General features: G+C 30.6%; 1 protein-coding gene across 1 annotated transcript in view; it reads right to left on the reverse strand.

Moving 5' to 3' along the window:
- The window catches only part of LOC128174344 (multiple epidermal growth factor-like domains protein 10), a gene marked incomplete at its 5' end in the record, with an annotated part of 55,082 nt that overhangs the window by 12,732 nt on the left and 26,222 nt on the right, over nucleotides 1–16,128 (reverse strand). Inside the window, 2 exons of the mRNA XM_052839913.1 lie at nucleotides 4,375–4,512; nucleotides 10,439–10,573. Coding sequence (XP_052695873.1) covers nucleotides 4,375–4,512; nucleotides 10,439–10,573 — 273 coding nt within the window. The remainder of the gene's footprint in view (nucleotides 1–4,374; nucleotides 4,513–10,438; nucleotides 10,574–16,128) is intronic.

The raw sequence follows: 16,128 nt of genomic DNA on the forward strand, positions 1-16,128 counted from the left end.
ATGTTTCTTGCTTATAATTCTACGATTGACGCTGAAATTTTGGTTGAACATTAGAAATTCTATATGAATAAGAGTATGTTAAATACTTGTACAAACAAAATAAAGAATTATAGTCTGTATATACCTACTCTATGGGACCCGCTCTGTATACAATAAATAATGTGAAATCTACATCAATTTTGATAGTTTTTCAGACACGGGTAAATAACAACGACATCTTTAAAACAGTTTCCATAGCTCTGACACATTTCTGTTGCGGGGATAAAGTAATTATCGCTCTTCCTAAGAAAATATCACAGCGGAAAATTATCTTGGTTTGTACGCGAAGTAAATAACAATCATTTAATTATAATGGAGAAGACAAAAAAAAAATGTGAATGTTTTTAATTTGAGGAATTGAGCACATTGAGGTACAATTTTCTTCTTCACATCTATACATGTAGGATTTTTAAAATAAAAAACAATAACTATTATATATTCTTTTTAAATACAATAATTAGTAAGTAGTTGATGAAAAAAATGTACCTATATGCTTTCATATATTTTGATCGCTTTACAAAGGGGGGGGGGGGGCAGAGCGAAAGTATAGGGAATTGGAAGTTAACAACTTAACAGTGTACTCCTACCAAATGTTTAGTTTTATATCTTGCGTAGGATTTCTTATTCTAGTAAAAAATAGTATTTCATGAAGGTACAATGTCAAAGATTACGTGTATGCAAAAATATGTGTAAAATTCGAACACATTACAATATTTATTTTTCGTTATTCTACCGAGGGACCATACGGCACAATATCTTTTGAACGCCCATTGTTGCTGAGGTGAGTGATGTGGCCCCATGTGCCTCTTGTTTTTTTAGTGTTGCGGGTAATATACTGTTCATGAATTGATTAATTGTTATACATGATCCATTTGCACTAAAAGCCTTTATAAAACAACAACAAAAGCATGGACACATTCATATGTTGAAAGAGTTGTTCATCATGTAATTAAAATACGTATAGCTAAATCGTTCTACATTTTAGCTACTGTATACGCATTGTTTTTCTTCATCACTGCGTAGCAACCCCTGCATTGATGTATGTAAGCCCGCACATTAGATTCACAATAGCATGTGCATTAAATTCACAAAAGCACGTGCAATTATTTACGTAAACCCATTGAACTGGTTTCCTTGTCATTTAAGAAGATGTGTATTTCTGCATAGGCAACAGTTATTCAATGCACCGGAAGATAACGTCTAACGACAAAGCGCGCTGAGCTATCCTTAGGGCTTTGAAAAGCATGTGAAAATAATGAAACCAGATGGTTCTTCAAACAAAATGATACAATTAGAAGTTCACACAATGTAAGTTATCATATATCCCCACGGGTCTATCTTTCTCTATTATGTATCTTTATGTTTTTTTATACATCACCTAATTTCTATTCTTATATCTTTTTTGAAATAAAAAAAGCTGATGAAATTTGTAGATTAAAAAACATACATGTAATATAGAAGACATTTGAAAGAAACAAGATCAAAAAATAAAACTTAGAAAAAGCACCACAAAAAAGGCACACTCAGTTGTATTCTTTACACTCATTTTTTTTTTAAGAAATTAAAACCGGTAGAAAAGCTGCCATGAGAAATATCAGCTGAAATGAAGGTACTCGAAAATCAGTATGCTCAAAACAAAATCTAATATTTTAATAGCATTTGGTTCTAGTCGTCAATGGAAAAAGAAACTAGAAAACTCATTTTATAATTATAAAAAAAGATGTATATGGAAACTTAAAAAATGGAATTCACGAAATATCATAATAATAATAATAATAATAACTAGACACGATCTCGTTGCGAGCAACGAGGAGGTCTTCCGTGCAATTTTTTGAAGGTTATATGACCTTGACTTTGATATTTGACCCTTTATCTCCTTATCGGGGCAACAACAAAAAAATTATGGTTGAATTTTGTTAGGAACATCATTCTCAGCATTTTATTCTATATTGATTTTCATACTTTTTAAAGTATTTGTTCTGTTTGAGGTATGTTATCAACGTTTTGTACTTCTGGCCCCTTAAAACCCATTAAAAACCCCTTAATACGGAACACATGATAAAATAATTATAATATATTGTTAAATAAATGTGAGATGAACATTATTGCTTCCTAAACATATTACAAAATAATTTTCAGTAAAGTGCTATGGAAGAAAGACTTTAGAGCCTTTTGGTCCCTAAATTGAAGGGCCAGCCCCTTTTTCTTGGCATCATACGAAAGTTCTTTTGATATTAAACATATTTTGTCCAACAAGTGTTTAGAAATTCTTTGCCGTTTTTGAGCTATCTGGGAAATGACATTTTAGGGGCCGACCCCTAATCTCCTTATTGGGGCCAGATAACGAAACTTTTATGATTGAATATTGTTTAAAACATCATTCAAAGCATCTTTTATTCTATATTGCTTTTCAAAATATTTGTCCTTTTTGAGATATATTCGATCGAAGTTTTGGACTTCTGGCCCCTTGAAACCCCTAATTCGTAATGCATTATAAAAATTTTATAATGTATAGGTTTATTAGTGAAAGATGAACATTTTTGCTTCCTAAACATATTAAAAAATATTTCTCAGTAAAGTGCTATAGAAGAAAGACTTTAGAGTCCTTTTGGCCCCTAAATTGAAGGGCCAGTCCCTTTTTCTTGTCACCATACGAAAGTTCTTTTGATATTAAACATTATTTTGTTCAACAAGTGTTTAGAAATTCTTTGCCGATTTAGAGCTATCGGGGATATGACATATTAGGGGCCAACCCCTAATCTCCTTATTGGGGCTAGATAACGAAACTTTTATGATTGAATATTGTTTAAAACATCATTCAAAGCATCTTTTATTCTATATTGCTTTTCAAAATATTTGTCCGTTTTGAGATATATTCGATCGAAGTTTTGGACTTCTGGCCCCTTAAAACCCCTAATTACGTAACACATTATAAAAATTTTATAATGTATAGTTTTAATATTGAAAGATGAACATTTTTGCTTCTTAAACATATTAAAAAATATTTCTCAGTAAAGTGCTATGGAAGAAAGACTTTAGAGCCCTTTTGTCCCCTAATTTAAGTGGCCAGCCCCTTTTTCTTGATATCAAATAAAAGGTCATTTAAATCTCAACACATTTTGTTCAACAAGTGTTTAGAAATTTGTTACCGTTCTTGAGATATATAGGAAAGAACGTTTTAGGGGCCGATCCCATAACTCCTTATAGGGGCCATTTAACGAAAATTTGAAAATTGCATATTATTAAGTACATCATTTTGAGCATCTTTACTTCTATACTTTATTTCAAAATATTTTTCCTTTCTGAGATATGGGTGATCAAAATTCTGGACTTTTGGCCCCTAAAAACCCCTAATTACGTAACACATGATAAAATCATTACATTTATTAGATACATAACTGTAAGATAAACATATTTGCTTCTATAACTGTTCACAAAATATCACTCAGTAAAGGGCTACAGATGAAAGACTTTAGAGCCCTTTTGTCCCTTAATTTGAGGGGCCAGCCCCTTTTTCTTGATATCAAATGAAAGGTCTTGTAAATATAAATCTTTTTTGCATTACAAGTGTTAACAAAATATTTTCCAGGAGGAGATCCCTGGACAAGCCGACCCTCTGAAAATCGTTAAAACGTCATTTTCTCAAGAACGGAAATGACGTCATAAAAATAAAAAAATGGATTAATATCTATTAGATCTGAAAGTTTCACGAAAATCGGCCGAGCCATTTTTGATAAATCGCCTGTAAGAAAAAAAATAATAATAATAGGGAAAAAGAAACCGAACGAAAACAACGGAAGACCTTAATGATAATAATAATTCTAATAATAAAGAACAGATATATCGGTATCAATATATCTGTATGTCTTGAATGTTGGTCTACGTTTTTTTCTTAATTACATGTTGATATTAATAAAATGATCATGCTTCATGGCATGCGGATATACTACGAATAAAACAAAGAATTATTATTAATGTTGATGTTTAATAATACGTTTCCTTATTGAACTGTTTCCACTGCTAAAAATTACCCATACCTTTATTGCAGAGGTCACCCGTCCAACCAGGGATACATCCAGAGTCACACAAACCATTGACATTATTACATCCTTGACAGGTGTCCTTGCATATCTCCGAACAGTTTTGCCCAAAGAACCCAAAAGGACAGGCTGAATTTTAAAAAGAAACAAATTCTCTGTACTTTTCTTAAAGTTCTTTAATTATATTTTTTCAAGAAACCACACCATGAGTTAATATCAATGTCTTTAATCGTATGCCCATGTATACGTTCATGTACATGTTTATGTTGAAAAATCTGGTGGCATATCTACGTACGTGTGTTACACAAATTCCCCATATAACCAGCACTACATCCAGTTAAACATGTCCCGGTAACATGGTCACACCGCTTTACGTCAAGACAGTTTCCACACTTAAGATTGCATGCAGCACCATAAGATCCTGAGGGACACACTGAAAGAAATATAAGTATAAAGAATATTTGGCTGATATTTAGGAGAAACATGTAACTTGATTTGCCAGTTTCCACTGCATGGTTCAATGAGTGTCTTGCAACGGTCATTAACCAATGCATGATGTAGATGTATATTTATGAGAAACAACCACTACCCGTTGACAATAACCCCGCCCTCTACAAAAAAAAAATAATAATAATAAAAAAAACCAAAACAAAAATTAAACTAATTACAATGTGCACTCACAACATGTTTCTATTACATTATATAATTCATTATTGATGTAATAGTGATTTTTATATGGCAGGTATCTTACATTATTTCGATCTTAATAGTGTTTTTTTCCTGATTTGCAACATGAACATCTTTTTGCAGCTATATTAGATAAGATACGCTAAAAGATGTCAAGACCTTGAAGTTGTAATCAATGTCGGACGGTCATACGTACACATATAACATCTTTAAATCCTTCCCGACCAAACAAACTAGATTTATATAACATTCACGCTTCAACGACAACATTCACAACATTGCCATTGATTGATACTGGTTCTATAGATGTTCCATGTAATTTGATATCTCGGACTAAAATGTTTGCGGCGACCAGCTGGGGTTATGGTAATGGGAACAATGCTAACAATACAGATAAGGTATTGATCATTTAAACACATAATCTTTGTAAATAAATTCCACTCCTCATTTTATCTATTCTATCAATGATGCAGCGAGGTATAGCAACGTGGCCATTGTTAATTACAAAAATATCCGAGTATGTCTTGATTCGTACGTATTATGTATCAAATTTTACAATCACTAGATTAATCCTGAAGATCTTTTAACAATATTCTATGTTAATTATGAACATTACTTATCCTTTCGTGTCGTGTAATATGATATCGTAACGTGCATGAATACTGTTCTATCGTGTGTTAATCCTATTCGATCATACTCTCCTTTTTGTATTTTTATTTTTGTTAATGCAGCTCCTAAATATACTATTCCATATAATTTTTTTTTATATCCAAATGAAAAAATGATGATGTTTGAAGATCAAATACCTTTACACTGTAGACATTTTTTATTTCAAAAAATACGCACAAACAATATTATTCTGAGCAAACATTAAAAAATATGTAACTCATACACAAGCTGTCATGATAAATGTCAGCAGAAATGTATGAACGCTTAATCGAAATCTAAGAGTTTTATATCATTGACTTCTAGTCGTCAAAAGGAAATATAAAATTTAAAAAAAAATGTTATTTTAATAAAAATAATAATGTATAGGCAAACTTTAAAAAAAATGTTCAAGCTTCCGTAAACTGCCTTGATGACTGTTTTTAGAATGACACATGCATTAATTAATGTAATTTGAGACAACGAAATAAAAGTATAAATCTGCATAACAGTAACGCCTAACCATTATATGTTACACAGCATTCATTATTATTGTGAAAGTTGCAAACAACTCAAAAATACGTTAACTCACTATATGTATAAAGTTCAGATATATTTGATTAAAAGGGGCTGGGCGAAAAAGCATAAACTACTTTTATTTACTCTGAAACATCTTCAGTTATTTTTTTTAGAAATTACATTACTGGTATTAAGTGTAAAGTGTTTCCCTATGCATCAGAGTGTTAAGCCGTGATTTATTATATATTAATGATGAAATTGTAGTAATCTTACTGTTAACGTGTTAAAGAATAGTCAGTTGACAATATTTTAAACTATCATAAGTTTTATATTCGATTTTACCATCAGTTGCAAATTCAAATACGACTATTTTTAGGACTGGGTATTATGGAAAAGGATTTTCTGATATGAATATATTGCGATCCTGTTAAATACATTACGGTACGTTCTGCATTATTTTTTAATCAAAATCTTGTTTTTAGCTCACCTGAGCCGAAAGCTCAAGTGAGCTATTTTGATCACTTTATGTCCGTCGTCCGTCCGTCCGTCCGTCGGTCCGTCCGTCTGTCCGTCCGTCTGTCTGTCCGTCTGTAAACTTTTTACATTTTGAACTTCTTCTCTAAAACCGCTTATCCAATTTCAACCAAATTTGGCACAAAGCATCCTTATGGGAGGGCAAATATAAATTGCAGAAATAAAAGTCCAATCTATATTCAAAGCGGAGAAAACCTTGAAACTGTAGAAAAAGGGGGTGCATTTTTAAAAATCTTCTTCTCAAGAACTACTGATTCTAATTTAACGTAGTTTAGCATAAATTATCATTATTGGAAGGAAAATATCAATTGCAAAAATTAAGGTGTAATTAAGTTTCAAATCTGAGTTATTACGAAAATAATTATAAAGGAAAAGCGTGTTTCAATCAGTTTAATAGCTTCGGGTTCGGCATCCTGTAAAATGGGTAGACAAGACTTGGCCTGGGCAAAACAAAAGATTGGCAGTTATTAATCTCTCAATCTCATTAAAATTTCAGGATATTTGATGGACCCGTATATTTGTATTTGCTGTAAATATTGCTGCAAAATATTGCGTATTTGGAATTGACGATTGCCGATCTGCCCCAGCTTTTATTTTGCCACGGCCCGGGTTTGCATACCCAATTTACCAAGACTCGTATTCCATACTTCTAAAAAGAGGTTCTTTGTTTAAAGCAGCCATGACATTATACGAAAAAGGGTCGATCTGACTATGATGAATTTGCTTGTTGTGCAACCATTCGCGTATTAAGGGAAAGTTTTGAAACATGCACAATATATTGGTGCCGATTTTGTGAAGTAAATTGAGGCTAAATATTTCAATGCGTTGACAGTTTCCACACATGACGTTGGTGTTAGCTTGTTCTGATTTTCGTTTCGTTTTCATTATTTATGCTTTGTAACCTGGGAACTATCGTCTGTATTCCGTGATTATTACGTATCAAATCAAACAGAGACTTCGGCAAAACAAACAGTTAACTGTTTACCTGCACAAATTTAGCAACATCTGATGTATCAAAAAAGTACTGAAATACAATTCATTCTATCGGTAATTCGGCATTATCTTTTGCGTAATGGTAGATTAATGGAATAGGTTTTGTTGAGATGCTCGGCATTTTCTCGAGTTTATTCAGTTTAAATAGAGTTTGATATCGCTGTCGGAAATATGTAGGTATAGAAATGTAAATATATGATTCATTTCGAAAAAATAAATTGTGTTCTTTATTTGTTATAGTGCGTGTTTCTTTAATTGTGTTTAATTGTTTACAATTTCTATTTACTAACCATATTTGAGTGTAAAGCTTCGAATTATAAGCAAGATACAGTGATTTGCTCACAATTCTATGTTTGTACACAGATTTTCAAAACTTAAGATTAAAAAAGTAAAAGAATTGTCAATATTTATTAAGGAAATTTTGAAAGTCTGTTCTTCCAGAAACCAACTTCAACAACTTATTGAATTGTAAACTTAACCTTTTTTCGTCATTATTACTACTGTACATGTGATCCTTGACTGTGTTTGTGTACATTTGTATATTAAACTGATTTTGAACCTCAAATACCAGTGAACTGGTCTTGAGTGAATAAACGAATTGAAAATCTTAGGCCATTCTTTTTTTCCATTTTAAATGCTGAATAGGAAATACCAAGTTAAAAATCTTAAGCTGAATGTAATTAACTCATGTAAACAAACTATGACTCAAACCTAGGCGAACTGTGAGCTATGTTTCTTGCTTATAATTCTACGATTGACGCTGAAATTTTGGTTGAACATTTGAAATTCTTTATATATAAGAGTATGTTAAATACTTGTACAAACAAAATAAAGAATATAGTCTGTATATACCTACTCTCTGGGGCCCCCTCTTCATACAATAAATAATGGAAATCTACATCAATTTTGATAGTTTTTCAGACACGGGTAAATAACAGCGACATCTTTAAAACAGTTTCCATAGTTCTGACACATTTCTGTTGCGGGGATAAAGTAATTATCGCTTTTCCTAAGAAAATATCACAGCGGAAAATTATCCTGGTTTGTACGCGAAGTAAATAACAGTCATTTAATTATAATGGAGAAGACAAAAAAAAATTGAATGTTTTTAATTTGAGGAATTGAGCACATTGAGGTACAATTTTCTTCTTCACATATATACATGTAGAATTTAAAAAAAAAAAACAATAACTATTATATGTTTTTTTTTTAAATACAATAACTCGTAAGTAGTTGATGAAAAAAATGTACCTATATGCTTTCATATATTTTGATCGCTTTACAAAGAGGGGGGGGGGGGCAGAACGAAATTATAGGGAATTGGAAGTAAACAACTTAACAGTGTACTCCTACCAAATGTTTAGTTTTATATCTTGCGTAGGATTTTCTTATTCTGGTAAAAAATAGTATTTCATGAAGATTACGTGTATGCAAAAATATGTGTAAAATTCGAACACTTTGCAATATTTATTTTTTGTTATTCTACCGAGGGACCATACAGCACAACATCTTTTCAACGCCCATTGTTGCTGAGGTGAGTGATGTGGCCCCATGTTCCTCTTGTTTTTTTTGTGTTGCGGGCAATATACTGTTCATGAATTGATTAATTGTTATACATGATTCATTTGCACTAAAAGTCTTTATAAAACAAAACCAAAACTTAAATATATAAATAAAATAGTATTGTTGTTAAATTATAAACTGTTTAAATTAAAAGAAAATGAAATATTAGATGAGTTATCATCTATCAAAATTAGACCAAGGTAGTAAAATTGGTACATTTGGTGCAATACATTGTAGGCAATCAATTGATCTGATGGAAAAAAAATAAAATGTACAACAATCAATGATTATACATTCACCATATGACATAATTGTTTTGACTGAGAGTGTAATCCGGTAGGGAGGTATAATTACAACTACAACAGGGCCTACTTCAAATTCGTTATTAAGAATATCAGCATGTCTACATGTTTTGGCTTTAGGGAAGCTCTTTCACCAGTCACAATATCAAAACCTCAGCCTGTCTTTTCGTGTTTGGAACAATTACAAACGCAACAGTCATTTTTAAATTAAATCAGAATTTTGGAATCCCGAGTCTGTAATGGAATTCTGAGCCCGGTCAATTATACTGGTTTACCGGTATTGAACAAAAAATTTATCACGCTACGATATTTTTTGTCCATGCACTGCAATACAACGGAATACCGGTATTTTGTTCCGCAGTCCTAACATTTTTACTACGTTAAATTTATTTCAGAATCTGAATGTTAATTTTTGATATGTTAAGTATGCACTCTATTTTATAAACATTAGAACAGTTGACAAGTCGTTTTGTGCACTTTTAATGAAAGTTTCAATGTGCAATATTCGTTACAGGAATAAATTTAAAAAATGGGTTAAGATATCAACAGAGATGTCATGTGATTATTTCCTTACAGCCGTAAATTCGTAATATTGTGTTTGTTAAATACGGCAATTTTCTTAACTTTTATAGAATGAATTTACAGGGACATTTATATAATTCACTGCAGCCGTAAATTCCCTAAAGCCCGTTGGGAAATTTGCTTTTTGCTGTAGAAAAAAAAAATACCTAACCACACACTAATAATCATCGATTTAACGGTTGTAAAACGTTGAAAAGTCAATACAGAAACTAATCAGCGAAGCATATTACTTAATTTTAATCGAATTGGTTCTGAAATGAAAGAATTGAATCTTTTGGTGTTTTTTTTAATCATAAAGATGTACATGTATACTTAGTATATATTTTTATCCTACACAATTTCATTTTACAAAGTAATACGCGTTGATACATGTAAATTGCGTATTTTGTATTACTACTTTAAGATGAAAATAATTATCCTAAAGTTTGAGAAGTTCTACTAGTGCTTTGTTATTGTAGCCAATACGTAATGTTGCCACATACACGCATGTACATGTATAGATAATAATGTGTTTTTATTGAAATAATTTCTTACCTAATTCACAGTGATGACCTTGGTATCCAGGTTTACATCCCTGACAGGTGCCCGTCTCTATGTGACAGTACTGACAGTTGACATCTGGACAGGGAATGAAGCAGTTAGATCCGTAAAACCCTGTTGCTGGACATCCTGTACATGAACTTTCATTTATTACATATTTGATCTTGTTTTGAGTATGTTCAATTTTTTTCTTGATAGAAAAAGAAGATGAAAGGGGCGTTTATTAACGTTACTATGTATACAGATATGCACGAAGGTTCATCAATACAATTTCCAATTTGACCAGACACATTTTGCAATATTGCAACATTTATAACAAAACATTTATACACCTAAAATCCTGTCGGTGGACACCTTTAAAGAAATGCTAAAAGAGTTAAACACTATCTCTCGCAATGGTCATAAACCTTAACTGTGTATCATGCGTTTTATTTACACGAACAGGAAGTATTTAGGAATATATCTCTGAATTCTTTTTATTTTCTTGGCTAGCTAGTGTGTGTGTGTGTGTGTGTGTGTGTGTGTGTGTGTGTGTGTGTGTGTGTGTGTGTGTGTGTGTGTGTGTGTGTGTGTGTGTGTGTGTGTGTGTGTGTGTGTGTGTGTGTGTGTGTGTGTGTGTGTGTGTTTGTAAGCACCTGAATACCACTACACGAGTATGAATACACACGTTTTATCCCACTACATTTTTTCTTCCCACTACATGCACCCGTGTAGTGGGAAGTAAAATCGTTCGGAAACGTTATTTCTCATCGTACTTGATTCAAAAAATATAAAATCGTACTATGTTTGGGTTTCCGGTGTGTATGTGAATTTTTTGACACGCATAGTGGAGTCCATAAGAGTACTTTACACACTTTCCTCCATTGGATATAAATAGCGCATGCGCAATCGGAACTTCCTACTCGAAGATGGAAATAATTGTTTACAGTAAGTATCATTTTTTCTTCGATATCTAGGGAATTATATCATTCTATTCTAATAGATAAATCTGGTAAACGACTATAACAAGGTCAGGCATTGTTTTTGCTGTTAAGTTTTTCACTGATAAGAGAACACGAGATCTAATTTTGACATCATGCGAATGCCATATTCATAATCAAAGAAGGGATCGTAACTTATTTAGAATTAAAATGTGTCTATTTTATTTCAAGATTTATTTAATTATGGAACAGATTATTACTTATATTTTAAGGGATATATCAGTACCTTCTTAGTGGCCGAAATTCGGCCCCATTCCTAATCAGAAATAGGTGATATTTCCTCAATTTAGCGGTATTTTTTCCCAACTGGTTAACACTGAGTCTATATTTAATTCTTTTAAATAAATAATATGTATTAAAAGCAAAATATGTGATCTTTTAACCTCAATCAGCATAGCTTTTATCATAATACCTGTTTAAAAACATTCTGTAAACATTGCCAACTTTTAATCCTAATTTCCTCTATCTTTCTAAAAATCATAATGCTGTGTTCTATGGAATCGTTATGCTGTTTCCACATACATGTACTTGATTGATATACCTTTTCAATTGTACAATTTCATTGAAAATACGGATGAATTACGTTACATAATTATATTAATACAAACATATTAGGAAAAGTTACTTTAAAAAAGTGATTTAGTAGGAAATACTGATTTTTATCATTAAAATGAAAAGTATGAGTTTTCTCATGGGGTTAAATTTCAAAATAAATGATATTTACTTAAGCTAATGGTGATTATTTCTTAATATTAGTACGATCTGAGATAAATTTGGGTACAGATAATGATCCAAAAAGATTTAGAGGGTTTCCTAAGTGATTAAGTGTACAGATTGATTTTAGAACGTTAAAATGAAAAGTACAGGTTTCCTCATTGGGGTCTAAGTTCAATAGGAAAGGATTTTTACTTAAACTATTGATGATTATTTCTTAACATTAGTGTAGTTTAGGATAAATTAGGGTACAAATATTGATTGAAAAAGATTTAGATGGTTACCTAAGTGAATAAGTATACTGAATTCATAACGTTTAAATTAGAATTATGGGTTTCTTCATGGGAGTCTAAGTTCAATAAAAAAAGATTTCTACTTCAACTAATGGTGATTATTTCTTAGTATTAGTGTTATTTAAGATAAATTAGGGTACAGATATTGATTGAAAAAATTTAGGGGGGGTTTCCTAAATAAATATTATACTGATTTTAGAACGTTAAAATGAAAATTAAGGGTTTCCTTATGGAAGTCTAAGTTCAATAGGAAAGGATTTTTACTTAAACTCATGATGATTAATTCATAGTATTAGTGTAATTTAGGATAAATAAGGGTACAAATATTGATTGAAAAAGATTTAGGGGGTGTCCTAAGTGATCAAGTATACTAATTTTATAATGTTAAAATGAAATGTATGGGTTTCCTCATGGGAGTCTAAATTTAACAGAAAAGGATTTAACTTACACTAATGGTGATTATTTCTTAGTATTAGTGTAATTTAGGATAAATTAGGGTACAAATATTGATTGAAAAAGATTTAGGGGGTGTCCTAAGTGATCAAGTATACTAATTTTATAATGTTAAAATGAAATGTATGGGTTTCCTCATGGGAGTCTAAATTTAACAGAAAAGGATTTTTACTTAAACTATTGATGATTATTTCTTAACATTAGTGTAGTTTAGGATAAATTAGGGTACAAATATTGATTGAAAAAGATTTAGATGGTTTCCTAAGTGAATAAGTATACTGAATTCATAACGTTTAAATTAGAATTATGGGTTTCTTCATGGGAGTCTAAGTTCAATAAAAAAAGATTTCTACTTCAACTAATGGTGATTATTTCTTAGTATTAGTGTTATTTAAGATAAATTAGGGTACAGATATTGATTGAAAAAATTTAGGGGGGGTTTCCTAAATAAATATTATACTGATTTTAGAACGTTAAATTGAAAAGTAAGGGTTTCCTTATGGAAGTCTAAGTTCAATAGGAGAGGATTTTTACTTAAACTAATGATGATTAATTCATAGTATTAGTGTAATTTAGGATAAATAAGGGTACAAATATTGATTGAAAAAGATTTAGGGGGTGTCCTAAGTGATCAAGTATACTAATTTTATAATGTTAAAATGAAATGCATGGGTTTCTTCATGGGAGTCTAAATTTAACAGAAAAGGATTTAACTTACACTAATGGTGATTATTTCTTAGTATTAGTGTAATTTAGGATAATTTAGGGTACAAATATTGATTGAAAAAGATTTAAGGGGTTTCCTAAGTGATTTAGTATACTGATTTAAGAGCTTTAAAATGAAAAATATAAGTTTCCTCATGGGGGTCTAAGTTCAATAGGAAAGGATTTTTACTTAAACTGATGATGATCATTTCTTAACATTAGTGTAGTTTAGGATAAATTAGGGTACAAATATTGATTGAAAAAGATTTAGATGGTTTCCTAAGTGAATAACAATACTGAATTCATAACGTTTAAATTAAAATTATGGGTTTCTTCATGGGAGTCTAAGTTCAATAGGAAAGGATTTTTACTTAAACTAATGGCAATTATTTCTTAGTATTAGTGTAATTTAAGATAAATTAGGATACAAATATTGATTTAAAAAATTTAGGGGGGGGGGGGTCTCCTAAATAAATACTATACTGATTTTAGAATGTTAAAATGAAAATTAAGGGTTTCCTTATGGAATTCTAAGTTCAATAGGAAAGGATTTTTACTTAAACTAATGATGATTAATTCATAGTATTAGTGTAATTTAGGATAAATTAGGGTACAAATATTGATTGAAAAAGATTTACGGGGTGTCCTAAGTGATCAAGTATACTGATTTTATAACGTTAAAATGAAATGTATGGGTTTCCTCATGGGAGTCTAACTTCAATAGGAAAGGATTTTTACCTAATCTAATGATGATTATTTCTTAACATTAGTGTAGTTTAGGATATATTAGGGTACAAATATTGATTGAAAAAGATTTAGATGGTTTCCTAAGTGAATAACAATACTGAATTCATAACGTTTAAATTAAAATTATGGATTTCTTCATGGGAGTCTATAAGTTCAATAGGAAAGGATTTTTACTTAAACTAATGGCGATTATTTCTTAGTATTAGTGTAATTTAAGATAAATTAGGATACAAATATTGATTTAAAAAATTTAGGGGGGGTTTCCTAAATGAATACTATACTGATTTTAGAACGTTAAAATGAAAAGTAAGGGTTTCCTTATGGAAGTCTAAGTTTAATAGAAAGGATTTTTACTTAAACTAATGATGATTAATTCATAGTATTAGTGTAATTTAGGATAAATTAGGGCACAAACATTGATTGAAAAAGATTTAGGGGGTGTCCTAAGTGATCAAGTATACTGATTTAATAACGTTAAAATGAAAATTATGGGTTTCCTCATGGGAGTCTAAATTTAACAGAAAAGGATTAAACTTACATTAATGGTGATTATTTCTTAGTATTAGTGTAATTTAGAATAAATTAAGGTACAAATATTGATTGAAAAATTTAGGGGGGGTTTCCTAAATGAATACTATACTGATTTTTGAACGTTAAAATGAAAATTAAGGGTTTCCTTATGGAAGTCTAAGTTCAATAGGAAAAGATTTTTACTTAAACTAATGATGATTAATTCATAGTATTAGTGTAATTTTGGTTAAATTAGGGCCCAAACATTGATTGAAAAAGATTTAAGGGGTGTCCTAAGTGATCAAGTATACCGATTTTATAACGTTAAAATGAAAATTATGGGTTTCCTCATGGGAGTCTAAATTTAACAGAAAAGGATTTAACTTACACTAATGGTGATTATTTCTTAGTATTAGTGTAATTTAGAATAAATTAAGGTACAAATATTGATTGAAAAATATTTATGGGGTTTCCGAAGTGATTTAGTATACTGATTTAAGAGCGTTAAAATGAAAAGTATGAGTTTCCTCATGGGGGTCTAAGTTCAATAGGAAAGGATTTTTACTTAAACTAATGATGAATATTTCCTAGTTTTAGTGTAGTTTAGGATAAATTAGGGTAGAAATATTGATTGAAAAAGATTTAGGGGGTGTCCTAAGTGATCAAGTATACCGATTTTATAACGTTAAAATGAAAATTATGGGTTTCCTTATGGGAGTCTTAATTTTACAGAAAAGGATTTAACTTACACTAATGGTGATTATTTCTTAGTATTAGTGTAATTTAGAATAAATTAAGGTACAAATATTGATTGAAAAAGATTTAAGGGGTTTCCTAAGTGATTTAGTATACTGATTTAAGAGCGTTAAAATGAAAAGTATGAGTTTTCTCATGGGGGTCTAAGTTCAATAGGAAAGAACTTTTACTTAAACTAATGGTGATTATTTCTAAGTGTTAATGTAGTTTATGATAAATTAGGGTACAAATATTGATTGAAAAAGAATTAAGGGTTTCCTTAGTGATTAAGTATACTGATTTTATAACATTAAAATGAAAAGTATGAGTTTCCTCATGGGAGTCCAAGTTCAACAGGAATGGATTTTGACTTAAACCAATGGTTATTTTTTCTAAGTGTTTATGTAATAAAGTATAAATTAGGGAATAAATATTGACTGAAAAATATTTAGGGGGTTTCCGAAGTGAATAAGTATACTGATTTTAGAACGTTTAATGAAAATGATGGGTTTCCTCATGGGAGTCTAAATTTAACAGGAAAAGATTT

This window comes from Crassostrea angulata, chromosome 2, assembly GCF_025612915.1.
Source record: "Crassostrea angulata isolate pt1a10 chromosome 2, ASM2561291v2, whole genome shotgun sequence".
In the NCBI taxonomy this organism is placed as follows: Eukaryota; Metazoa; Mollusca; class Bivalvia; order Ostreida; family Ostreidae; genus Magallana; species Magallana angulata.